General features: G+C 40.9%; 1 protein-coding gene across 3 annotated transcripts in view; it reads right to left on the bottom strand.

The window, feature by feature from the left end:
* DNAAF9 (dynein axonemal assembly factor 9) overlaps positions 1–25783 on the bottom strand; it is a 132499-nt gene extending 106716 nt beyond the window's left edge. For all 3 annotated transcript variants that reach the window (XR_013441971.1, XM_036093392.2, XM_036093393.2), the window contains exons 1-3: positions 25324–25783; positions 4974–5053; positions 824–943 (exon numbers count right to left, since the gene is read on the bottom strand). Coding sequence is in view for 2 of the 3 variants with exons in the window: in XM_036093392.2 (XP_035949285.1) it covers positions 824–943; positions 4974–5053; positions 25324–25406 (283 nt within the window). In the remaining variant the exon portion in view is untranslated. The remainder of the gene's footprint in view (positions 1–823; positions 944–4973; positions 5054–25323) is intronic.
* Positions 25784–26495: the final 712 nt, after the last annotated feature.

Raw genomic sequence — 26495 nt, 5'->3', positions numbered from 1 at the left:
AACCTTAGAACTATTGATAGTTTAGACCAGATCATTCTTTGTTGTGGGGGGCTATCCATGACACTGTAGATGTTTAGTAGCCACTCTGCCCAGTTGTGACAATCAAAAATGTCTTCAGATATTGCCAAATGCCCTTCGGGGAATAAAACTGCCCCCACTTTAAAACCACTGCACTACATCCACTGCAAGATGACTTCAATATCAATATTCAATATCAAATGTTAGCTTTCATGCACTCCCAGCTGCTTCACAAGAGCTGCCTGTCTCTTGTTCAGTTTGATTTGTCTATTCCTGTCTCTGGGTCCATCTGGCAGACAAGTCACGATGCTAAGTATGTGATATCAGAGATAGCTCCTGGGCATCAGCCCACAACAGCATCAACACAGGGAGTGTCTCAGAGCTGAAGAAAGGGGAATGCAAGCAGAAAGCCTCCACTGTAATCATGGGCATCATCATGAATTAAAGTCACACAGAAAACAATTCCCAAAGACAGAGATGGACAAAGAGCCTTTGTTCCTAAGCTGAAGATCCACACGAAGTCTTCCTTGTAGGAGTAGCCTGCAGGCTCATCCTTTACCCACAATTGAATGTGCTTTCACAGGACAACAGCACATAATCTGAACCTCCCAGCACGTAAAGGCAGTGGGCAATTGAGAGGAAAACTAGTACCTTGCCAAGAAGATATAAAGCCAAACTGATATGCACTTTTCCCTCTAAAGCTGATTAACCCAGTAAACATATTCTGAAAACTACTTGTCACTAATCTTGTATCAACCAGCAGGTTACTAACAGGAGCATACTACTTAATACCATATATACTTACCATCTAGAACTTCTTCAGAAAACCCCGTTTTCTCAAAATCACTTGTATTCTGATTGTACAAACCAAACAGAAGATAGTTCGCCAGCTCTCTGCAGCCTTCATTGTACCTGCTATCGATTCCTGCAAAGCAAAGAAGGCTCTGATCAGCTGTACTATGGGACACAAATGAGTCCCAATAAATTGCCCCTGCTCGGCAAAACCCTGATGGTTAAGTTAAAGGCAGAAGCTCACACTAGTTTTGTGCCAGAAACCAAATTAAGCAACTCTGTGAATGAAGCATCAAGTTGGTTGTTACTTGGTTTTCAAGATCTATATAGTTGAGACAGTTAAACAGCATACATTATTGAAGCTATTCATTTCCAAAAAGCAATTTTTCAGTTTATTTTTTTATTTTTATTTTTTAAAGATTTTATTTATTTATTTGACAGAGAGAGCGGGAACACAAGCAGGGGAGTGGAAGAGGGAGAAGCAGGCTTCCTGCCGAGCAGGGAGCCCGATGTGGGACTCGATCCCAGGACCCTGGGATCATGACCTGAGCCAAAGGCAGATGCTTAACGACTGAGCCACCCAGGCGCCCGCAATTTTTCAGTTTAGAAAGAAGCAAAGAATACGGTCCTGCCTGCCATGGCCTGCCATGGCTGGTTAAAGATTTTGGAATACTTTTCAGTTGGGATAGGAATAGGGGATAAAAAATATTCACTTCTCAAAGAGAGCTTTACCAAAACATGGCGGATCAAATAAACGCAGATTAAGGTAGTTTGAAAAGAACCCAAAGAAGTGAAAAAGAGGACAAGTGAATGGAACAACAAACACCCATCATTTCACAAATATTTATCAAATTCAAGGCCCATCACTGTGCTGGATGCTGGAGTGTGTGGTAAACATGCCTGCAAATGGCCCCCATGGAGCTTACAGTCTAATGGGGCTGGGTCAGAAACAAAAAAGAAATTAAACAATATACCTTCACTACTGCCTCTCAATGGCATGGGCATATGTACTACCTGGTTCCTGAGTATCTCTGAACATGTCACGGGCAGGTGGTAGCTGTCTACATGAGGCTGAGGAAGGAGCTGGAGCAGAAAGAGCTCTAAGAATAGGAATATGGCTAAAGCCTGGGAAAGAGGACTGTCAATGGTCATTCAGACAAGTGAAAAAAAGTAATGGTCATTTAGAGCAGAGGGGCCCAGGGACTGCCTGTGGCAGACGACTTCTAATATAAGAGAACTCCCTTCTAAGCTGAGATCAAAGCAGCACAGCCCTGTTCTATCCCATTCAATGCTTCAGTGAAGGGAGGGGTGAAAAAGAATCAAAAGCCAGAATGGACTGGCCTATCTAAGGCCCAAAGTTTAAAGGGCTACAGAGTGAAAAATAAACAGCAGACTGAGCAGACCTGGCCTCAGCATGTCCACTTCCAAGGGTTCCAGCTGCATAAATTGCTGACATGAAAAAGACTGACCATGTAAAATTAAAGGCAAAAGAAACTCTATGTAGGCACTATGCTTTAGCTGACAAAGTTGTTTCTCATAGGGGTATTATGGGTTAACAATTCTGATACTGCTATATATGTATACTGGAATTAAACAAGTAAACTAATGGTGGATGATGGGTGCCAAGTTTCCTACTGGTGAAGTAGAAGTTTACAGATAAGCAAAAGGGAGAAACTAGAATAACCTATGTGGTAACTGGGTAGGATGGAGACATTAATATGAATTCACGTTTAGTGTAATATAGATACAGATGGTTACATAACATTTACAGGTAATGTACACACAAGTATTTTGTTACTCTGTCAGTTGCCCCAGGGCCTAGGAGCAATGACATCCCAGTAGTAACAAGAGTATATCCAATGCCCAGATTCTGATTTCTAATACCATTCTCCAATAAAAGGAACCCTAGCACTCCTTGGAGAAATGGCTGATTCTAGGACTGGAGCAGGAAATATATAAAATAAGCCTAGAGTATCTTATAGTGCCAGAAAGTACAGAAATGCTAAACAAACAAAACTTTGATTGGGGGGGGTATGTCAAAGGGAGGGACACAGAAGCCAACTGAAATGATAGCATAAGTACAGTAATGAACAGGTGCTTTTATTCATAGGTAAATTCATGGCAAAGACAGCCCCCACCCTTCTGAGGGTTGCAGCTGGAGAATCCAATGAATGTTGTTTAAACATCTGGAACTTTTGGCGGGAATTCCAGGTTTACCACAACTGTGGTTTGGTTTTGCTTTGTTTTTAGGTAAAATACAGCTTTAACAAAAAATAATGTAATTTCTATCATAAATCCACATTCCCTTCTAAAAGCAGAAAACTTGATCACATTTTCCCAAGTAAGCTCAGTAAAATTATTGCACAGTTTTTTAAATTCCAAACTTAGGCATTTTTAAGGTTCTGCCCTTCATTTTCTCCCCTAAATACCATTTAAGTTTCAAAGAGGGCTTGTGCAAGGGTGTGTGTGTGTGTGTGTGTGTGTGTGTGTATTGAGTGTATATGGTCAAGAGGCATTCTTTGTTCTCTGCTGGCATCAGCCGCTATTTATTTTTTTTAATTTTTAAATTTTCATTTAAATTAAATTAATTAACATATAGTATTTTATTAGTTTCAGAGGTAGAGTTCAGTGATTCATCAATCTTATATAATACCCAGTGCTCATTCCATCATGTGCCCTCCTTAAAGTCCATCACCCAGTTACCCCATCCCACACTCCCCGCCCCTCCAGCATCCCTCAGTTTGTTTCCTATGATTAAGAGTCTCTTATGGTTTGTCTCCGTCTTTGATTTCGTTTTATTTTTCCCTCCCTTCTCCTATGATCCTGTTTTGTTTCTTAAATTCCACATATGAGTGAGATCATATGATACTTGTCTTTCTCTGATTGACTTATTTCGCTTAGCATAATACCCTCTAGTTCCATCCACGTTGTTGCAAATGGCAAGATTTCATTTTTTTGGATGGCTGAGTAGTATTCCATTGGCTATATATACCACATTGTCTTTATCCATTGTCGATGGACATCTGGACTCTCCACAGCTTGGTTATTGCACCACAACTGTGTTTTTATGGAGACCTACCAACCTCTGGGCTGAGTAGTGGAACCAGGATTCAAACCCAAAACCTGCCTAGCTCCAGACTGCATGTTTTTAACCACTCTGCACACTGCCTCTCGCAAGCTTAAATGCAAGTGCGGTTAAGTGAAAACACAAAATCATGCATACAATATATGAGGAAAGATAAACAAGAACCTAGTAGTGGTTTGCTTCTGAGAAGGAACTTGGGTGGTTGATGGACAAACCACCAGACTTAACAATTCCACTTCCACGACTCAATACTACGGGTATAAATGAAAATAAGATAAAGAAGATTAATCTGATACAGAAAAATCTCCAAGATACACTGTTAAATGAAAATTTAAAGATTAGGTTAACAACAGTATAAATAAAATGTTCCCATTTGTGTTAAAAAAAAAAAGATTCAATTGGCAATGCTATCTCTGGGGAGTGGAACAGGGTATCAGGGATGGTTAGGAAGCTCTGTTCATTATCATTTGTGTATTGTCTTTTTTTTAAAAAGATTTTATTTATTTATTTGACAGAGAGAGACAGCCAGAGAGAGAGGGAACACAAGCAGGATAAGTGGGAGAGAGAGAAGCAGGCTTCCCGCTGAGCGGGGAGCCTGATGTGGGGCTCGATCCCAGGACCCTGGGATCAGGACCTGAGCCGAAGGCAGACACTCAACGACTGAGCCACCCAGGCGCCCCCATTTGTGTATTGTCTTAATTTTTAAATTATATGATGCATTTTCACAATAAAAAAAAAATTAAAGAACAAATAAATGCCCAGTTCTGCCACTCTATGGTCCTGAGCAAGTCTGTCTCATCTCCTAGAGTTTGTTTCCCACTCTGTAAAAAGAGACAACGCTGCTCCCTTGCAAGGCTGCTGTGAGGAGAAATGAGATAACATGTACAAACTGCCTGCCCTGTGGTAGGGTCTCCTTATCCCACTGATAGCTCACCTGATCTCATGAGAACAGCACCAGATTTCAAGGGAACAAGAGCTGGGAGAAGGACACTAACTCAAGCTTATCTCACAATGATACTATTATTAATATCTTCCTTGAAAGGAAGCCAAGTTGCCCCACCTTGTTAAAAGCACTGACCTAGGATGCAGAGGATCCCATCAGGTTGAGACTTGCTGCTCTGGGTCAAGATGCTCTGAACCTGGCGGAGTCGGCTGCAGCTGCAACAAGAACAGAAATCAGCTCCTGAGTGCCAGCACACGAAGGCATGAGGAGGAGGAATGATGCTAGGGATGGAAACTGGTCCTTGCCTGGTTTTGATATCAGAACTATAACATGAACTGGAAGTAATCCCTTCTCTTCTATCTTCTGGAAGAGATTATGCAGAATTTATCTGAAGCCTAATCTGAACTGCTGATTACAAACTGGACAGTCTGTGGTTCTGTGGCTCAATAGAGAATGGAGCCAAAGGCCCTCTCATGGTCAATGCTAGACAGGACTGGGACTCAGCAGCTGATCAGAATGCTCTCTGATGACTTCTCATTTTTGAGGATTATCAAAGAAGAGTTTCCACACTTATTTGCCCCAACTGTGGTCCCCATCAGTTTTCCAAAAACAAAAATGAAAAACATGTAAAAACCAAAAAATTGGTTTAAGGATCTAAATGAAGCTCTGATTCATCAGCACCACTACCCCCAGTTAGAGTGTCAGCAAAAGATATTTGTTCCCCTTTCTGGGCAGGTCTATTCCTGTGGCCTTAGCGATACTCCCTCCTCCCAAACAAAGCATAAGGAGAGGCACTCCCAGACATTAATATCACTTCTAAGGATTCCATGCTCTCCATACCAACCCCTCCTCCTTTCCAGCAGTCCCAGAAAAAGATGCTCAGTTTCCTGCTTAAGACTGATCCTTCCACTATATCTCTCCCTGTCACCTCCAGGTTCAGGATCTGCCTCCACTATTCATTCCCTAAGACTCCTATATTTAATTTTTTCCCTATGGTCAACATAATCTCAGCCTTACCACATCATTATTAACTAAGATCCTCCACAAACCAACTACACTAACTGTTCCATCTATGACAATCAGACTTCATCCCCACCCCTCGCTGAATCTGCTCCATTGCACTGCCCTATATTCAACCAAACAACAGTATTCAGCCAAACAACACTATTTCTCTTCTCTGAATTCTTTTTTTCCTGTGGATTCTTTCTGATGTTTCTACTCCCAAAAAATCCATTCCATGACTTAGTTGTCATTATCATTGCCTTCCCTCATGATGTTCACATATACCACCTAACATCTAAACCAAAGACAGTACTCCAAGAAAAGAAAGCTATAGACCAATACCCATCATGAATATAGCTCTAAAAACCCTTAATAAAATATTAGTAAATAGAATTCAACAACATATAAAAAGAATTATGCACCATGACCAAGAGGGGTTTACCCCAGGGATGCAAGGCTGGTTCATTATTGGTAAATCAATCAATGTAATTCATCATATTAACAGGCTAAAGAAGAAAAAAAATTACACAACCATATAATTGATGCAGAAAAATCATTTGACAAAATTCAACACTTGTTCACAATAAAAACACTCAGAAAACTAGGAATTAAGATTATATTTAATAGTGAAAGACTGAATGCTCTTGCCCTAAAGGAGGAACAAGAAAAAAAAGTCTGCTCTCATCACTCCTATTCAACATGATAATGGAAGTTCTAGCTAGTGCAATAAGGCAAGAAAAGGAAATAAAAGACATACATATTGAAAAGGAGGAAATAAAACTATCCTTATTTGCAGATGACATAATGGTCTATGTAGAGAATCTCATGGAATCTATAAAAAAATCTTAGACCTAATAAGTGAGTTCAACAAGGTTGCAAGGTCAAAATAAATCAACTCTATCTCTGTATCAAAGCAATGAACACACGGAAACCAAAATTTAAAAAAAATGCCATTTAAATATAAATTTAACAAAACATGTATAGGATTTACATGCTAAAAACTATAAAACACTGATAAAGGAAATCATAGAAGGGGCACCTGGGTGGCTCAGTCAGTTGAACGTCAGACTCTTGGTTTTGGCTCAGGTCATGATCTCAGGGTGGTGAGATCAAGCCCCACGTCAGGCTCCATGCTCAGCATGCTGGAGATTCTCTCCCTTTCCCACCCCCTCGGCCCCTCCCTCTGCTCACACGTGCTCTCTCTAAATAACTAAATAAAATCTTTTTAAAAAGGGAAATCAAAGAAGATATAAGTAAATGGGGAAACACTGTGTCCATGGATTAGAAGACTCAAGACAGTATAGGTGTCAATTCTCCCTAAATTAATGTACAGGTTTAACACAATTCCTTCAAAATTCCAAGATTTTCTGTAGATATAGACAAGATTAACCCAAAACTTACATGGAAAGGCAAAGGAACTAGAATAGCTAAAAATTTTTGAAAGAAGAAAAAATAGAGGGGCGCCTGGGTGGCTCAGTCATTAAGCATCTGCCCTCGGCTCAGGTCATGATCCCAGGGTCCTGGGATCAAGCCCTGCATCAGGCTCCCTGCTTGGCGGGCAGCCTGCTTCTCCCTCTCCCACTCCCCCCGCTTGTGTTCCCTCTCTCACTGTCTCATAAATAAATAAAATCTTTTAAAAAAAAGAAGAAAAAATAGAGGAATCACTCTGATGTCAAGACTTATTATACAGCTAAAGTAATCAAGACTGAACGGTACTGATTGAGAGACAGACAAATAAATCAATGGAACAAAACAGAACTGCCAGAAATAGACCTACACAAATACAGCTAATTAATTTTTGATAAAGGTTCAAAAGCAATACAATGGAAGAATAGTCTTTTCAATAAATGGTCCTGGAGCAAATGGGTAACCACAGACAAAAACATGAACCTCAACCTAAATTTTGTACCTTACACAAAAATGAACGCAAGACAGATCACAGATTTAAAATTTTAAATGTAAAACTACAAAATCTTTATTATTTTTTTTAAAGATTTTATTTATTTATTTGACACAGAGAGAGAGAGCACAAGTAGGCAGATCAGCAGACAGAGGGAGAAGGAGAAGCAGGCTCCCTGCTGAGCAGAGAGCTCGATGCGGGGCTCAATCCCAGGACCCTGGGATCATGACCTGAGCCGAAGACAGACACTTAACCGACTGAGCCACCCAGGCACCCCAAAACTATAAAATCTTTAGGAGATAACAAAAGAAAATCTTCAGAACTTTAGATTTAATGAAATTCTTAGACTTGATACCAATAGTATAATCCAAGAAAGAAAAAAAATCAATAAACTGGACTTCATCAAAATTGTAAACTTTTGCTTTGTGAAAGATCCTGTTGAAAGAATGAGAAGACAAGCTACAGACTGGGAGAACATATTTATATCACATATCTGACAAAGTAGAATATATAAAGAACTCTTAAAACAACAGTAAAAAATTTAAAATCCATTTAGAAAACAGGCAAAAGGCATAAGGAAACATTTCCTCAAAGAGGATATAGAGATGGCAGATAAGCACCTGAAAACATGTTCTACATCATTATCCATTAGGGAAATGCAAATTAAAACCACAATGAGATATCACTATACATCTATTAGAAAAGCTAAAGTAACAAACACGGACAATACTAAAATGCTGCGGAGGATTCAGAGAAACTGGATCATTCATAAATTTCTAAAGGAAATTAAAGAAGACACCAATAATAGAAATACATCCATGTTCGTGACTGGAAGCCTTCATATTGTTAAACTGTCAATTCTACAGAAAGTGATCTATAGATTCAGCACAATCCCTATCAAAATCCCAATGATGTTTTTTGTAGAAATAGAAAAATCCATCCTAAAATTCATAGGAAATCTCAAGGGACCCAGAATAGTCAAAACCATGTTGAAAAAGAAGGACAAAGCTGGAGGAGACACTTCCTGAGTACAACAGTAACTACAAAGCTATGGTAATCAAAACAGTGTGGTACTGGCATAAAGACAGACATACTGAACAATGGAATGGAATAGAGAACTCAGAAATAAACTCTTTTTGTGATTGGCTTATTTCACTCACTATAATATCCTCACAGTCAAATGATTTTTCACAAGGGTACCAAGACCATGCACTGAGAAAGGACAATTTCTTTTTAAGATTTTATTCATTTGACAGAGGGAGGGAGAGAGAGAGAGAGAGGGCACAAGCAGGGGGAGGGGCAGGCAGAGGGAGAGGGAAAAGCAGGCTCCCCGATAAGCAGAGAGCCCGATGGGGGGCTTGATCCCAGGACCCTGGTATCATGACCTGAGCTGAAGGCAGACACTTAACCAACTGAGCCACCCAGGCCCCCCAAAAGGACAATTTTTTTCAACAAATGGCTTTGGGAACACTGTATTATCTACACGAGGAAGAAAAATTTGGACCCTTACTTTACATCATATATAAAATTTAACTCAAAACAGAAAAAAGACCTAAATGTAAACCTGAAAACTGTAAAACTTTTAGAAGAAAATATATGGGAAAAGCTTCATGAAACTGGATTTGGCAATGATTTATTGCTATGACACCAAAAGCACAAATAAAATAGAAAATACGTAAATCAGACTTTATAAAAATTAAAAACTTACATTCACAGAAGGACACAATCAACAAAGTGAAAAGGCAAACCACAGAATGGGAGAAGATATCTGCAAATCATGTATCTGGTAAGAGACTAATATCCAGAATATATAAAGCACTCCTACAATTCAACCATACCCACACACACACACACAAACCCATTGAAAATAGGCAAAAGACTTGAATACACATTTCTCTAAAGAAGATATATGAATGGCCAATAAGCACATGAAAAGATGTTTAACATCACTAATCATGAGGGAAATGCAAATCACAACCAAAAGGAGATACTAATCCCACACAAATTAGGATAACTACTATTAAAAAAAAAAGAAAAACACAAACAAGGATCAGGAGAAATTGGAACCTCTGGGCACCGCTGGTGGGAATGTAAAACTGTCGCTGCTGTGGAAAACAGTATGGCAGTTCCTCAAAAAATTAAAAATAGAGGGACGGGGGAGGCAAAAATTTAAAAACAGAATTATTTTATAATCCAGAAATTCCACTTCTGGGTATATATCCAAAAAAAAACCGAAAAGGATTTGAAGAGATATTTGTATACCCATGTTCACAGCAGCAATATTCGCTATAGTCAAAAGGTAGAAGTAAGTATCTATTGACACGAATAAACAAACTCTGTTATATACATACAGTAGAATATTATTCAATCTTAAAGGAGATTCTGAAACATGCTAAACACACGAATGAACCTTGAAGACATTATAGTAAGTGAAAAATAAGCCATTCACAAAAAGACAAATATCATATGATTCCATTTTTACGAGATACCTACAATATTCAAATTTATAGAGACAGAAAGTAGAGTAGTGGTGCTGGGCTGGGGGAAAGAAGTGGGGTTACTGTTTAATAGGTACAGAGTTTTATAAGATGAAAAGAGTTCTGTGGGTGAATAGTGGGATTGTAGCACAATATGAATGTACTTAATGTCGTTAAACTGTCCATTTAAAAAATGGTTAAAATGGTAAATTTTGTTACAAGTGTTTCACCACAATTAAAAAAAAATTTTAAGTTAAAAAAAGTCAATGTCACGTAAAACAAAAACAGAGAGGGAGAACTCTTCTAATGTGAGAGATTAAATAATAATAATAGCAATGTAATGTAAAAACCTTAATTTGATTAAAAAAAAAACAGGGAAATATCCCTGAGACATCTGGAAAAATTTGAATATGGACTGGGCATTTGATGGTAGTAGGGAATTACTGTTAATTTTCTTAAGTGAGATGTTATTGTATTTATACCTAGAATGTCCTTTTTTTTTTTTTTTAGCAGATACATGAGGAAGTACTTAGAAATGTCAGGATATCTGTAACTCACTTGAAAAGGATTTAACAGAAAACCAGAATGAGGAAAAGAAAGAAAAATAAAGATAACACACACAGCAAACTGTTAAAAATTACTGACTCTAAGTGGTAGGTATATCAAGTATTCACCATACTACTCTTTCACCTTTTCTGTATTGTTTGAACATTTTCTTAATAAAAATCTGGGGCTGGAGGTAAGGGTGGAAGCAACTGAGGGTTTTAGAAGCAGCAGAACAGAAACTGCAAGACGATCAAGATTAAAGCAAGAAACCTTCTTTCCCTGGGAAATGGATGTCTGCCCCCCTCCACTCTTTCATGTTTACTACAAGATCAATCTTGCAATAATTCTCTGCACTAGAAATATTTCATCGAGTTGGTCCTTTGGCCCATTTCCTAACCCATATGAACAGCAGACAGACTGCCAAGGTTACCAAGAGCTCTTTGGTTTTCAAACTAACAAGCAGCCAGTGACAAAAAGCATGAATCCGTCATGTGACCGGGAAACAAACAGCTCCCCCAACTACTGCTGTGGAAAGCCAAGACAATACTGAGAATAGGAGCAAAAAGCGTTTCTTTTCCACAAGTATCTTGGCCAAATAAAGTGGAAGCATTTAAAATATAGAAAGACCTTCCTCTTCCCAGAGTAAAACACTATTCTAATTAGTATCTCTTATTTTCCTGTCAAATGAGTAAAACTAAATTCAGTTCTTTCCTTTATACATTTTCGTGCTTCCCAAATTTAATTCTTAACCAGAACATAGCCTATTATTTGTCACTGAACCATTAAACTTGTCACTTATTGAAATACTTACCTATTAAAAAAAGAAACCCAGTAAGTATAGAGAAAACCACCATCACCAGTATTCTCAGCACCCAGCAATTAGCCTCTATTAACATTTTGGCATACTTGCTTTTATCTACCTTAGTGCCACATGTAAAATATTTATTATCCTTTTTTTGATGAAAAGAAGTGGAATATTAAAACTGTCATTGCTCCTGACCCCCAGAGGTCACCACTGAGCTTGTTGTATATCCACCAGTCTTTTCTTCTTTTTTCCCCCAATAGAAACTTTCAAACATACACCAAATCCAGCAAGAGCACTGCCCTCTAGCTTCCAGGTTTACCTGGGCACTGCTAGCACATCCTGGGTAGATAGATGGCCTGAGGTCACCACGACTTTACAAAGTTCCTCTTTCAGAGTACCTGGAGTCTCAGCAGACCCCCTAATGTGCTTTATGTCAAATATGCTGCTTGTATACTATACTTTATTTCTGACTTTCATTGGGTTCACACTCAGAATCTAGACAGAATAGATGATAAAGTGAAGAAGCCAGACCTAAACAGAAGCAGTTTACCCAAAATCACAAGGCTGAGCCAGGATTAGCAGCACCAAAATGTGAGTCACCAGATACCTTAACTCTGAACTTTTCCTTTCTGCTACACCTCACTGATGCCACAGACACAGAGTTTCTGAATTCTAAACAGTCCGTCATCTCTGTTTTTCCCATCTTCGGTTTTATAATAGTTAATTCACTGCTCACTGCTTTTACAAGTTACTGTATACACAGCCAGGTATATTTTCTTGTTTGTATTTCATTATCCTGGTTCCCTGGAAATGGACAAAAAAACCTGAAAATTTTATTTTTGCCTGTTTTTTCCTCCATAAGTGACTTTATGTTGACTTTATTTTCAAAATTAAATAATTAATGAACATATTGTCCTTATATTCTGAATGCTTTGTGTTTTGATTGTTTTACAAAGTGAATCCTCAAACTAATCTGGTTCACCTTATAGAAAACTGCTGGGAACAATTTGGTGTGAATCTCTCAGTAATGTATAGTTTGGGTGAGTTTTTTTGGGGGGGATGGATTGCTTTTACATAAAATCATAATCATGAGATACATAACTGCTCTGCAACATGCCTTTTTCACTTAACATTATGCCTTAAGGCCTTTCCAAGTTAGTACATAGAACTCAACTGCATTTTTAAAAGTGCCATACTGTATTCTTTTGTTTTTATTTAACCAGCCACTCTGATTAACATTCAGGATATTTATTATTCTTGCAATAGCAAACTGCTTCAAAGAATAACTATATCCATCTTTGGCACTGCAAAAATTTCTGCAAAGTAGAGATCTAAAAAGTAGCACTGCCAGTTTAAGAGGTACCTGCATTTTAAATTTTGACAGATGTTGCCAAATTGTTTTCTTAAAACAGTCACCTACAATATACCAGACTACCTGTTTCCCCATAACTTTCTAAACCATGTGTTATCACTCTTCAACTAATTTTCATTATCATACTTTTACATTTCTCCCTAATCTCGACGGAGACTGTCAGATGTTTATTGATCATCTATATTTCCTTTTCTGTGAATGCATATTCTTGTTCTTTACCCATTTTCTATCTACTCATGGGGGGGTTCTGAATAATTAATATATTCCATATTTTAAAAGTCGTATTTTGGTCATATGCTGCAAATATTTTCTTTAAACTTCTAGACTTGGTTTATGGTATCTTTTTTCATGCAGGAGCTGTCAAGTTTTATTTAACTAAATCTGCCTAACTCTATCTTTAGGCTTAGGAGTTTTAGGTCTTCCTTTTGTGTCTTCCCCACTCAGTATTATAAAAAATAATAAAATGCCAATTACTTAATTTTATTTGTGTGTGTGTTTTAAACATTTAGCTCTTTGCTTCTCTGGAACTTGCTTTTTTACTTTTGTGAAGTGGGAATATAACTGTATTATTTTATTTTATTTTATTTATTTATTTGAGAGACAGAAAGCATGAGGCAGAGGGAGAGGAAGAAGCAGACTCCATGCTGAGCAGGGAGCCTGAAGCTGCTTGATCCCAGGACCCTGGGATCATGACTTGAGCAGAAGGCAGATGGTTAACTGACTGAGCCACCCAGGTACCTCCAAAATATAAATGATTGTTCCAAGACCACATATTGACCCTTTTCATCCTGATGTAGAATGCCACTTTCAGCATATGTTAAATTATTATATAAAGTGGGATCCATATTTTTGATCCTTATTTGATCTATTTATCAAATAGATAAAGAGGTGTCCTCTTTTCTTTTTAAAAAAAGATTTTATTTAGGGGCGCCTGGGTGGCTCAGTTGTTAGGCGTCTGCCTTCGGCTCAGGTCATGGTCCCAGGGTCCTGGGATCGAGCCCCACATCAGGTTCCCTGCTCAGCGGGAGCCTGCTTCTCCCTGTCCAGCTCCCCCAGCTTGTGTTCCCTCTCTCGCTGTCTCTGTCAAACAAATAAATAAAATCTTAAAAAAAAAAAAAAAAGATTTTATTTATCTGTTAGAGAGAAAACATGAGTGGAAGGGAGGGAGAAGCTGACTCCCCACTGACCAGGGAGCCCGATGTGGGCTTGATCTCAGGACCCAGGCCAAAGGCAGATGCTTAACCATCTGAGCCACCCAGGCACCCCTGAACACTTTCTTTTTCTTTTTTAAAAAGATTTTATTTTTCAGAGAGAGACCATGGGAGAGCGCAAGAAGGGTGGGTAGCAGGCAGGAGGAGGAGCAGGCTGCCTGACAAGCAAGGAGCTCTGTGTGGGACTCCATCGCAGGACCCTGGGGTCATGATCGAAGTGAAAGCAGACGCTTAACCAACTGAGCCACCCAGGGTCCCTGAACATTTTCTTTTTAAGATGAATTATAAAATCAGTTTGTCAAGTTCCAGAAAAATTCCCATTGAGAATTTGTATTATGATCATACTGAATTTGGACAGCATTGAGCTCCCTACTCAGGAACATGATTTATCTCTCCATTCATTCCTCTCCTGTTTTATGTCCTTCTGTCAAGTTTTATATTTTTATTTATATAACTTTTACACATTTCTTATTAGATTGATTCCTAAAGTTTTTGTTCCCATTTTGAATATCATCTTGAATCCATTACCTTTTTCAAACAATTTGATAAAATCAGTTCTAATAGTTTTATCTATTATCATAGTTTTCCAAGCAGTAAATCATAGCGGTTTTATCTCTTCAATATTTACAGCTTTTATTCCAACTCATTAATTCATCATGTTTTTACTGAGCACCTACTGTGTGTTAGGCACTGGTTATTCAAGAGGTGGGGGGGGGACTTAGCAATTAATAAAAGGGCAAAAACCCTTGGGATGAAAATACTAGAATTTACATTTCATTTTTTTTTTTCAGAACTTACATTTTCTTTTTTACACGGAGCTCGAGCTCACAACCCTGAGATCAAGACCTGAGCTGATATCAAGAGTCAGACGCTTAACCGACTGAGCCACTCAGAAGCCCCTAGAACTTATATTCTAATTGGGAAATGAGTGAGGGAGAAATAAAAATAAATAGGAAAAGTACAGTTACCATATGGTGATAAGTGGAGGATTGAAAGTCCTAAGAGAAGGATGGGTTGCCGTTTTAAAGAGAGATATTAGGAAAGGTTTTACTGAGAGGACATTTGCATAAAGACCTGAAGGAAGCTAGAGAGCAAGCTGCACAGTAAGTGCAAAGGTCCGGAAGCAGCAATGTTTACAGCAAAGTGAGGTAGACAGTAGTAACAGATGAAGGGGGGGGGAAGGTGGAAACTGGATTAGAGTCTCGTCAAAGTTCATGATTTGAGATTTTTCTTGGAGTGTTTTGAAAAGAGGGATGACTTATATAAGATGATTTCTATTTTCATAAGATGACTTTATTTACTGTATTGGAAACAGACCAAAGGGGGACAAGAGTTGAACCTGAGAGACCAATTAAGAGCCTACTGCAAGAAGTAGATGATTATTTCTTTTGCTTATCATTTTTTTTTATTAAGTAGGCTCCATGCCCAGCGTGGAGCCCAATGCAGGGCTTGAACTCACAACCGTGATTCAAGACCTGAGCTTATATCAAGAGTCAGATGCTTAACCAACTCAGCCACCCAAGTGTCCCTCTTTTGCTTATCTTATTAGCTGAAACCTTATTATGTTACTTGATTTAAATCAAGAATGAATATTAAATTTTAAGTAGATTTTGGGGGGCATCTACTAGTCTGTTAATTTCATTGATAGATTTTATTTATTTATTTATTTAATTTATCAGAGAGAGAGAGAGAGAGTACAAGCAGGGGAAGCAGCAGAGGGAGAAGCAGGCTCCCCACTGAGCAAGGAGCCCAATGTGGACTCGATCCCAGGATCCCGGGATCATGACCTGAGCCAAAGGCAGACGTTTAACTGACTTAGCCACCCAGGCGTCCCTCACTGATAGATTTCCTGATGATGAACAACTCTTGCATTTCTGGGACAAATTCTACTTATGTGTAAAGCTGTTTTACCATACTTCTAGATTCAATATACTATTTTTTTTTTTTAAAGATTTTATTCATTTATTTGAGAGAGAGAGCACATGAGAGGGGGGAGGGTCAGAGGGCGAAGTGGACTCCCCGCCGAGATGGGAGCCTGATGCGGGACTCGATCCAGGGACTCCAGGATCATGACCTGAGCCGAAGGCAGTCGCTTAACCAACTGAGCCACCCAGGCGCCCTCAATATACTATTGTTTTATTTAAATGTTTGCATTTGTAGTTCTCCTTTGTGTTCTCCTTGTTAAGTACCAGGATTATGCCAGCCTCAGAAAGCAAGTGGCAAGTTTTCTGAGGTATGTACTTAACTCCGCATGCTTTCCACTTCTACCTCCCCTGATAACTAACACTGTGCTCCTACTTGGCCACAGTTTCCAATTTTGACTTACCCAGGAGCAAGTCAGGGCAACTGGAGTCCTTACCAGGGATTTCCCCATTTTAGACCTGGAAGAGAAATGGCCTCTAGGGTCATAGCGCAGGAAGAATGTGTATTTGGGGTTGTATGGATAGAGGCAACTATTCTGATAGAAGAGTTTTGGTTCCAGTTCTTGAGGCCCTAGTTTCTGCACCTCTTCCTGTAGGAAGTCTATATCCCTATTATTCCTTCCAGTCACATAAGGCAATGCATTCTTTTTACTTAAAACCTTTGAGTTGGGTTTCTGTCATTTGCAACAGAAAACATTCTTCTTAATACAAAATCAATCCCAACATTTAGGGATGAAGCATACAGACATCTATAACTTTAAAAAGCATTACAGGGGCACCTGGGTGGCTCAGTCGTTAAGCGTCTGCCTTCAGCTCAGGTCATGATCCCGGGGTCCTGGGATCGAGCCACGCATCAGGCTCCCTGCTCAGCGGGAAACCTGCTTCTCCCTCTCACTCCCCTGCTTCTCCCTCTCCCACTCCCCCTGCTTGTGTTCCCTCTCTTGCTGTCTCTCTCTCTATCAAATAAATATATAAATAAATCTTAAAAAAAAAAAGGCATTACAATATAAGATGGATTGATGGATAGAGGAATGGATATATAATGCAAATACAGCAAATATATTAAAAGTGTAGAATCTAGGTATGGATACACATGAATGCCACTGAACAATTCTTTCAACTTTTCTTATGAACATTTTCATAATAAAATGCTGGGGGGAAAATCAACTGTAAGAGTAATATAAACAAGTCTTATCAGCATTAATTTGGACTTCAGGTACTGATTAAAAGGAGCTACTGTAGGACTACTAGGGTTTAAGAAACTTGGCCCTGAGTTAAAGTGGCAATTATATACTCCCCTTGCAAAACTAGAGACTTGGGGGGGTGTCTGGCTGCTCAGTCAGGGGAGCATGTGACTCTTGATCTCAGGCTTGTGAGTTCAAGCCCCACACTGGGTGTGGGGATTACTTGAAAATAAAATTAAAAATAAAAAGAACACCCCCCCCCAAGAAAAAAAAAACAACCCTAGAGACTTGGAAGAAAGGCAAAAGGCAGGATGTGTAGCAAGGCAATAAATGTCATTTCCCACCAATGTCTTTGCTGGGGCAACAACTTGCAATGGAAAAAGCAATGCCAATGTTAAAACATGGTTAACCACTGACCATAAGTGACTCGAACTGAAAGGACATATACATACACACACAAGATATGAATGAGAAATGCATTGGCATCATTAAATATTTGATGACTTTAATTTTCTCCCAGCACTTTCATGGAGCTCACCAGAGTCATTACTAATCCTAAGCAATATAAATTTCATTCCATATTGTTACCTCCCTATGGGAGAGACGTTTACCCAATCCATATCCATTCTCCCATTCTTTTTAACTCACAGTACCCCAATTTTATTTGGGGCAGCAATGGCCCAGTTCCTCTGCTTCTAGAGCTGACCAATGAGACATGAAGAAGCCAACATGTGGAAGCTTCTGGAGAAACTCTCTGAAGGGAAAGAACCGACTTAACTAGGAGAACTGTCCTTTCTCTTTCCCCTTGCCTGACAGACATTATAGCTGGAGTTCTTCCGGCCATTTTGTGACCATGAAGCCATGGAATCCACTTGCTAAGAACACCAAAATACACAGAAGAGGCCTGGTTCCCTCCCTGATGACTTTATATAAGGACTAGCCTGCTCTCCTTAGACAGACATCTTTTGCAAAAAAAAATAAACCCTTAAGTTAAGTCATTATTGTTAAGCATTTTTTATCAGCTGCCAAACGTAGCTCCAACCATTAGGCCACCTTATCTAAAATGGGTAAAACTGGTGCCCAATTGCAATTCAAGTCTACACATATTTCATGAACTGGGGTTTATAAGACATTCCACAAACAAAATTCAAGAAGTTCAGAAAATGCTACCCGCCACAAGTGGAAAATGTTATCTGGAAGTCTGTTCATGATATTCTGGTGTAACGACATCTTATTTTCCATTTTCTTCCTTTTCTCTGTCTTTCTCTGAGCATTTCCTCACACAGTCTGCTCTTTGTAAAGTCAGTTTCACAAGTCTTCATTCAGAAAGCATCCACAATTACTTTCCCTCACTTCTTTGACTATTTTTTTTTTTTTTTTTTTTTTTAAAGATTTTACTTATTTATTTGAGAGAGAGAGAACGAGAGAGGGGGGGGAGGGTCAGAGGGAGAAACAGACTCCCTGCCGAGCAGGGAACCCGATGCGGGACTCGATCCAGGGACTCCAGGATCATGACCTGAGCCGAAGGCAGTCGCTTAACCAACTGAGCCACCCAGGTGCCCCGCACTTCTTTGACTATTAAATGCATGCCAAATATAAATGCAATGTGGGATCCTTGATTGGATCTTAAAGTAGAAAAAAGACGTTAGTGGGAAAACTGGAGAAATTCAAATAGTCTGGAGTACTAAAAGCCAAGTAAACAAAAGTTTACTTAGTAAATTAAAGCACTATACTAGTATTAATTTCTTAGTTTTGATAAATGCACGTGGTTATATGTAAGATGTTAACATTAGAGTAAGCTGGATGAAGGCTATATAAGAACATTCTGTACCATATTTGCAACTCACCTATAAATCTAAAATCATTTATTTCAAAATAAGAAGTTGAAAACGAAAAACATGCCAAATGAGTTGACTTTTCCTCAAACCAGGGCTCAAAATCACAGATAAAAGTTTTAAACACCCCACATTGCAAACCCTTTTTCTTTTCCTTTTTTTAAACTTTCAGGGCAAAACAACAATAATTTAAGCTGTGTAACTCTATAGGGCATCTGCATCTCATTCACTCCCTTCTCTAAAAATTAGAACATCACAGAAAAGCCCAAGAGCTATGAAACATTTTCAAGATACTGTACATTATTAATGCCACCATATTCACTAAATTAAGAGTCCTCAGTACACAGTCATCCCAGATACAAGTGAGAAGGCAGATACTCAGACCTCTACCTCTGGGTAGGAAATAAGACCATAAAAGCCTAACTAAGCAAACCCTCTTTGCTTCTATAGGCACCACACCAAGCCTCCCTGGCCAGCATCTAAGCAAGTATACTGGAGGTAAAGCTTTGCATTTTCAGATATACAATGCTTTGCATTCTGAGTTTTCTTAAGGCAATACCCATCTGTACAATATCAATTATTATTTCTGTGTATCTGTAAACCCAAAAGAGTACCATGGGTATTGGCTACTGGCCAATAAATATCACCTAAAGAGATAACTTGCCCTTGTGAGGCTTTACTGAAGTGCTCTCTGTAGAACATCACTATCATAAACCACTGCTCACCATCTAGCTCACATGTGATTCTTCATTCTCTGAACACCTATGAAATTTAACATAGCCCACATCTTCAACTGTAATTATTCTCTATTCATTCAGTAAATAATTAATGCAAGCAATATTTCATAATAGCTTACAACAGCAGTTCATATTTACTGAATGCTGTCTATGTGCCAGACACTGATCTAAGTACTAGGGCAAGCAATGTGGGAAATGGCAATAAAAAATGGTCCCAGGCCTTTGGTATTCCAGGGATAACAAAGCAAGTCCTTCCTTGTTAGTCCCTTAACAAGGAAGAAATTCCACCTGTACATGGTATAGAGGATCCCCAGCACAGGAACCCCTTAATCAGACTGTTTTGCTAGAGCACATCCTCCAATGGCTTCTTAATAAAGGGTGCATGTGAGGTCAAACTTTGAGAATTTGCATGTGTGAAATGTCTTTATCCATCCCTCACACCTGCTTGAGAGTATGGATGGATACTGAATTCTGGGAAGGAATCCATTTTCCTTCAGAAGGCACTGCTTCTCCATTATCTTCCAGTTTCCAATCTTGCTGCAATCCTCTGATTCCTGACCCTATCTATGTGATTTGCAGATATTCTTTTGACTTTATAGCACTCAAAAATTTCATGATGTTCTACCTTGGCATGGATATTTTTAAATTAGTTGTGCTGGACTATCGGAAAGTCCTTTTGATCTGGAAACTCATGTCCTCTGGTTTTGAGAAAATCAATCAATTAATTAATTAGTTTATTTATTTAACTTCTTGCTTTATTTTATTTTGGCTGATTTCTTCATGCCATCAAACAATAACCACCCGCTAGCCCTTCTTGTTACAAATACCTATAAACGTCTAGGTCATTCAGTTCTCCACATTCCCTAAAGATTTTTAGCTTCTCGTTCATTATCTCTTTTGCTATTACTACTCCCACCTTCACTCATGATAATTTCAGTAAGCACTAAGACAGGTAATCCTCCCACTATCCTTACCTCTCAGTTCCTTTACTCCTGTCTTCCAATGATGTCCTCTATCCTACTTGAGCCACACACTTCCACAGTGTCCACGTCCAAACAGCTCAACATAGCTGAAGGAAAAGCATACAACCATGCTAACCAGGTCTCACCTTAAATTTATGACAACAAACAGCAAATGCGCACTTGTAGCTGCCTGGCAATCCTAAAACATTTCCTTATTTAACTCATTTTCCCCAACTCTCCTGGATGGATTTTACACCTTCTTTCTTCTCAAACTTCTAACACCTTCTCTACTCTTCATTTTTAGCTGAAGATCTGCCTTCTTATTTAACTGCAAATATAGAAGTAAACAGAAAAGAATTTTCACTTTCTTCCACCACCAAGCTACCAACACACTAGCATTTGGGTCTATATACTCACCACAGATGAACTGTCCATGCACCTATACAGCCTGAGGCCAATGTATCTATTTATGTCCTAGATCCCATTCCCTCTCACCTGCTCAAGGACTTCACCCCTGCAATTGTCCCTTCTTCTAATTATCATTTTCCTCTCTGTACTCCATCATTTCCATCAGCCTCAAATGTTTTAGGGAGGCTATAATGTCTGTCCACCTAAAAACAAAAAGAACTCTAACACTTCTACCCTTCCAACCAGGGCCCTACTTCTCTGCTTTCTCTGATAGCCATAGCCCTATTATTCTGCTCTCTCATAGCCAAAGCCTTATTGCCCTGCTCTTCAATCCTTGAGACAACATCATTATGACTATCTATACACACTGTCTTCAATTCTTCTCCTCCCATTTTCTCTTGAACCCACTGCACCAAACCTGTTCTTGTCAAGGTCACCAATGACCTCTATGTTACCAAATATAATAATCTATTCTTAGTCCTCATCATCCCATCAATGGTACTTATCATTTGGCTTTCCATGACTCCTGGATTCTTCTCCCATCTCAGAGGTAGGAAGCCACTTTCCATCAGAATTTGGAAACCATTGCTACACTGTCTTTCGTAGATGGGATACCCCAGGGCTTGGATGTTGGTCTTCTTTATCTACATTTGCTCCCAGGATCTCTATCTGGTCTCAAAGATTTAAATAAAAATGTGGGAGTCATCAGCGTAGTATTTCCAGTCCCAGTTTCTCCTGAACTCCAGATTAATATACCCAAACTTCCTATCCAATCTCTCCATTTGGATATCTATTAGGCAACTCAAAGAATAAGGCCAAACCTGAACTCTTATTTTCTCCACAAAACTGCTCTAATTCCAGTGTTCCCAGTATCAGTAAATGGCAATTTCATTCTTCCAACAGTTGAGCTCAAAACTGACTATGCCTTCTTACATTATTGTTCCTTCAGCCCTATTTCTTCCTCAGTACTTATTTCTCAACACTCTGTATTATGATTTGTACTGTTTTTATCTCTTTCCACTTATAAAGGAGCTCTTTGAGGGCAGTGGCCTACCTTATTTGTCTCATAGCACCTAGCCCAGTGTATGTTGGATTATTTGTATAAAGAGGAGTAAAATTTAAACTGATAAACAAGTCCTGAGGAGGATCAGGTCCTTCTGCAGAAAGAGATTCTGAAGTAGGAAAGCATTATTTCAGCTATTTCCACTGGTTCCTTAGCACAAGTCAAGATATTACTTGGTAAGAACTCCAAAATCTCAGTGGCTTGAAACAATGAAAGTTTACTATTTGCTCTGCATGTCAAACATAAGTCACCTGGAAGTTTGCTTTGAGTCCCAGACTGATGGATTAGCCACTACCTGCAACACCAACAGTCACCACAGTAGAGGGAAAGATCGCGGCAAATCATACACCAGAAGCTTTTACCATGAAGGAATACACATCATTCCTGAACACACTGACTGACCAAAAGCAATTCATAAGGCCATACCCAACTTCAAGGGGGCAAGCAAGTATAATTATACCACATGCCCAGGCGGCGGAAACCAAAAATAGCTGATGAGCAGCACTGATGACTACCACATCCTGAAAAAGCAGCTTCTAGTTCTAAGCAACAGCATTTTAACTCCTGATCTCTATTCCCCATCTGTGAAAATGAACTCCATTGCTAGAAGGGAACCACACATTTGCAAAGTACTACCTATGGGTCTTTAGGAATGTAACTTCACCAGTTAGGCCTGCCTCTTTCATCACTCAGGAGTCAGAGTGCTGCAAAGAATCCAAATATGGGTGACAGGAAAGTGCTGAGCCCATACCTGCCACTCAATGTCAAAAGTCAGGAAAAGGCTTGAATGGGTAAGAAAAGCATGTTCAGTTATGTAGAAGTAGGGTAAAAGAGGAGAACCCTGACTCAATTTCTTTTTTTTTTTTAAAGATTTTATTTATTTATTTGACAGAGAGAGACAGCGAGAGCAGGAACACAAGCAGGAGGAGTGGGAGAGGGAGAAGCAGGCTCCCCGCGGAGCAGGGAGCCCAATGTGGGGCTCGGTCCTAGGACCCTGGGATCACGACCTGAGCCGAAGGCAGACGCTTAACGACTGAGCCACCCAGGCGCCCCCTGACTCAATTTCTTTTAACAAAGGTAAAACAGGCCTTGGGGTCCTTGCACTACCCTGTGTCTGAAGACCAACAAGTTTCACTCAAACCAGTTGTTTTAAGATTCAGAGTTTACGATTAATAAAGTTAGCCAACATTAATTTAACAAAGAAACACTATTTTTTAAAAATGCTGTGCACTGCCATGTTCCTAGAAACAAGGAAGGCAGCAGTTATTTTAGAGATGGATTTCACTGGGAAGCTTTTTTCTCCTAAAAGTTTCAAAGACTCAAGATTCCTAAGCTCAAAATGATCTGGGATGAACCCCAAGTCTATCTGGAGCTTAGATTTAATGGATGGCTGCTCCAAATTCTTAAGTATCCTGTGCAGGGGCGCCTGGCTAGCTCAGTCGGTAGAGCACGCAATTCTTGATCTCAGAGTCGTGAGTTGAAGCCTCACGTTGGGCATGGAGCCTACATTAAAAAAAAAAAGAAAAAAGAAGTATCCTGTGCAGTTTCTATTCTGTACAAAGTTCAAATACTTTCTAACAGTGAAAGTGGCTGCCAGAAATGTTAGGACAGATTGGAGATGGTTACCATAAGCAACTAAACACTTAGAACACAAGGAATTCCACTAAAGAGCAGAGCAGGAATTCAACCAATGTCACCTGCTAAATTAGAAGCAAATTAGGACTCCCAAATGCAACCATGGGTATCTAGCCCTACCTCTCCCAACCTTTATTCATTCAACAAACAGGGGTGGGGAAGGGATGCCAAGAAGTAAGCGAGGGACAGGATTTTAAGATTTAGTTCTTGCTCTCCATGAATTTGTTCTTGTTAAAACAAAACAAAACAAAAAAACAGATTGGCGAGCAAAAAGTTAAAAATACAATGCCTTAAGTACCATAACAAGGATACAAGAACCATTTTAACGTATAAGTTAACAATCTCCTTTCAAGGGAACAACATATTTGCTTTGCTAAGTTATTAAAACAGAGAAAAAGCAAAACAAAACAAAAAAAACCCTCTTCTGGTTTAATGACAGTTTAGCAGATCCCAAAGCCTATTTCTCTCCCTCTTCTTTCTTCTCTCTCAACGATCTCTGCCGCAAATGCTCCTTCATTCCAACCTCCACACTCTGCTAGCGGCCTCATAACAGCTCCATCGCAAACAATGCCCAGACTATCAAGGTCAGCCCCAAAGGCACTAGGAGCAGAAATCGGAAACGGGTCTTCCTATAACGAAAAGGGGCGGGGACCCTCCCCATCCCAAGGCACCCAGGGGCTCTGTCTCTAGCCCCAGGGGCTTAGGGTCCGCCAATTCCTCAGGGGCTCGGGGTCCGCCAATTTTGGGGGTTCTAGGCCTCTTTTTCCTATTCATCCAGTTAGTTGTCTCTCCTGCGCCTCCCCCCAACCTGAGCTCCCTATTGTGGAAGGAGGGAGAGTCGTGATGCAGGCTGGGGCATGGGGAGGTGGGGGAACGCGCAATAGGGAAGATGCTGTCAGCGTGTATGTATGTAGGGGGCGGGAGGGGGGCACTCTTTAGGGATGATGCTGTCAAGGCGGAAGGCCCTAGAGGAGACCTACTGTATGAGGAGATTATAGGTAAACCGTTTCTGGGGAAACCTATTCGGGGGTTCTACCCAAAGGAGCTACTGTGCGGGAAGGTCTCCACAGATAGCCGTTTCTGGGGGAAATATTCTAAGAGGAAGGCAAGTGAGTTACACATAGAGAACCCACTGCAGAGGTTCTCCACAGGGGAACCTTTCCTGGGAGAAACCTACAGGGACGGGGATGTCATAGTAGGGGGTCTCCACAGAGGTGCCGCTGTGGAGTTGTCTACAGGGGAGCCGTTGTGGGAGCCGCTACACAGGGCGCAGTTCCTGGGGAAACGTCCCTCAGGCAGCCGTTTAGGGAAAACCATCTGCAAGGAAGCCATGTCGGACCACGCCCTGCGGCGGGAGGCGTCGCCCGACCCCAACAGCCCGCAAGCCCCGGCCCGGCCGCCCCTCTGTAGCCTCGGCCCCGCGTACCTGACGGAGGGCGACCCGCGGCCGGAGCCGCCGGGGGACCGCGCGCGGGGCAGCCCAAGCCGGTGCGGGGGGTACACGTCCATGGCGGCGAGCGGCGGAGGAGGACGCTGCCGCGGCGAGGGTCGCTCAGGCCCGCGGGGCAGCTGCAGGCCCGCTGCGGCCGGGCGGGGCGGCGGGGCGTGCCGGGTGGGCGGGGGGCGCGGCGCGCGGGGGCACGTCGGGGCGGAGACGGGGCCGGGCGCGCGCAAGGATTGTGGATGGGGGCGTCGGGACCCGTTGGGCTGGGGGTGGGCGCACCGCCGCAGGGCCGCGCCCTCCTTAAGCTGCGAGGCAGCCTGGCCGGACGTGGGGAGCGCGGGTCCCCAGGATGAGGGTTTCCACGCCGAGGCTCTGCCCTGTCCTCAGGCCCCGCATCATGGAGTGGGGCTCTCTGTTGCGCCCCCAGCCACGCACGCGGACGCGCCCGGGGGCGGGGCCTTGTTTCGCCCCGCCCCGCTCTGCCGGCTTCGGCCTCCAGCCAAGGCTTCCGCTGCGGCAGCCAGGTCCCGGGGCCTGAGCACCTCCCACGTTCCGGTCTCGCTTCCCTAGATCTCCTAGGCGGGTGCCGGCTACTCTTTCTTCACCCACTGCTAATTAACTGCGCACCCTCCCTTCAAACATCCAGCCGATTCCTAGCCGACCTCAGGTTAGCGATGCGCTCACACTCATGCGCAGGGCATGGGCGTCAGGGTCTCATCGGTTCCAGGAGGATCCCTGCCTTTTACTGTTCAAATCCTGTCTGGACCTGTTTCAGACTGCAGGGTCTTGTACAAGAAACCTAATCACGCCGAGACTCAGTCTTTTCGTGTGTAAAACGGGGGAAATGCTTAGTTGTTAGGGTTATCAGTAGTTTCGCTTACGCAGGACGTGTTTTGATTTTGTCTTGTGTCGCGTACTGACTTCAGGATGCCTTACATGTCCTGTATTCATCTTTTTGCAGTCAATTACAAAAATTTTAGAGTTATTTTTCCGCCGAGGCAATCTGAGATTAAATCACTTAAATGGCAACGTTAGTTGAAATATCCTACCTCCGTGACTAAAAATATCTGGATAATCCCTATGGTTCTTCCAGCAGGTTTAGCTGAGGGAAGACCAAAAGAAAGGACTAGAAACTAAAAGTACTTATTATTCGT

Source organism: Halichoerus grypus, chromosome 10 (assembly GCF_964656455.1).
Source record: "Halichoerus grypus chromosome 10, mHalGry1.hap1.1, whole genome shotgun sequence".
Classification (NCBI taxonomy): domain Eukaryota; kingdom Metazoa; phylum Chordata; class Mammalia; order Carnivora; family Phocidae; genus Halichoerus; species Halichoerus grypus.
Note: the sequence above shows the minus strand (reverse complement) of the source record. Positions and strands in the feature narration are given on the sequence as shown.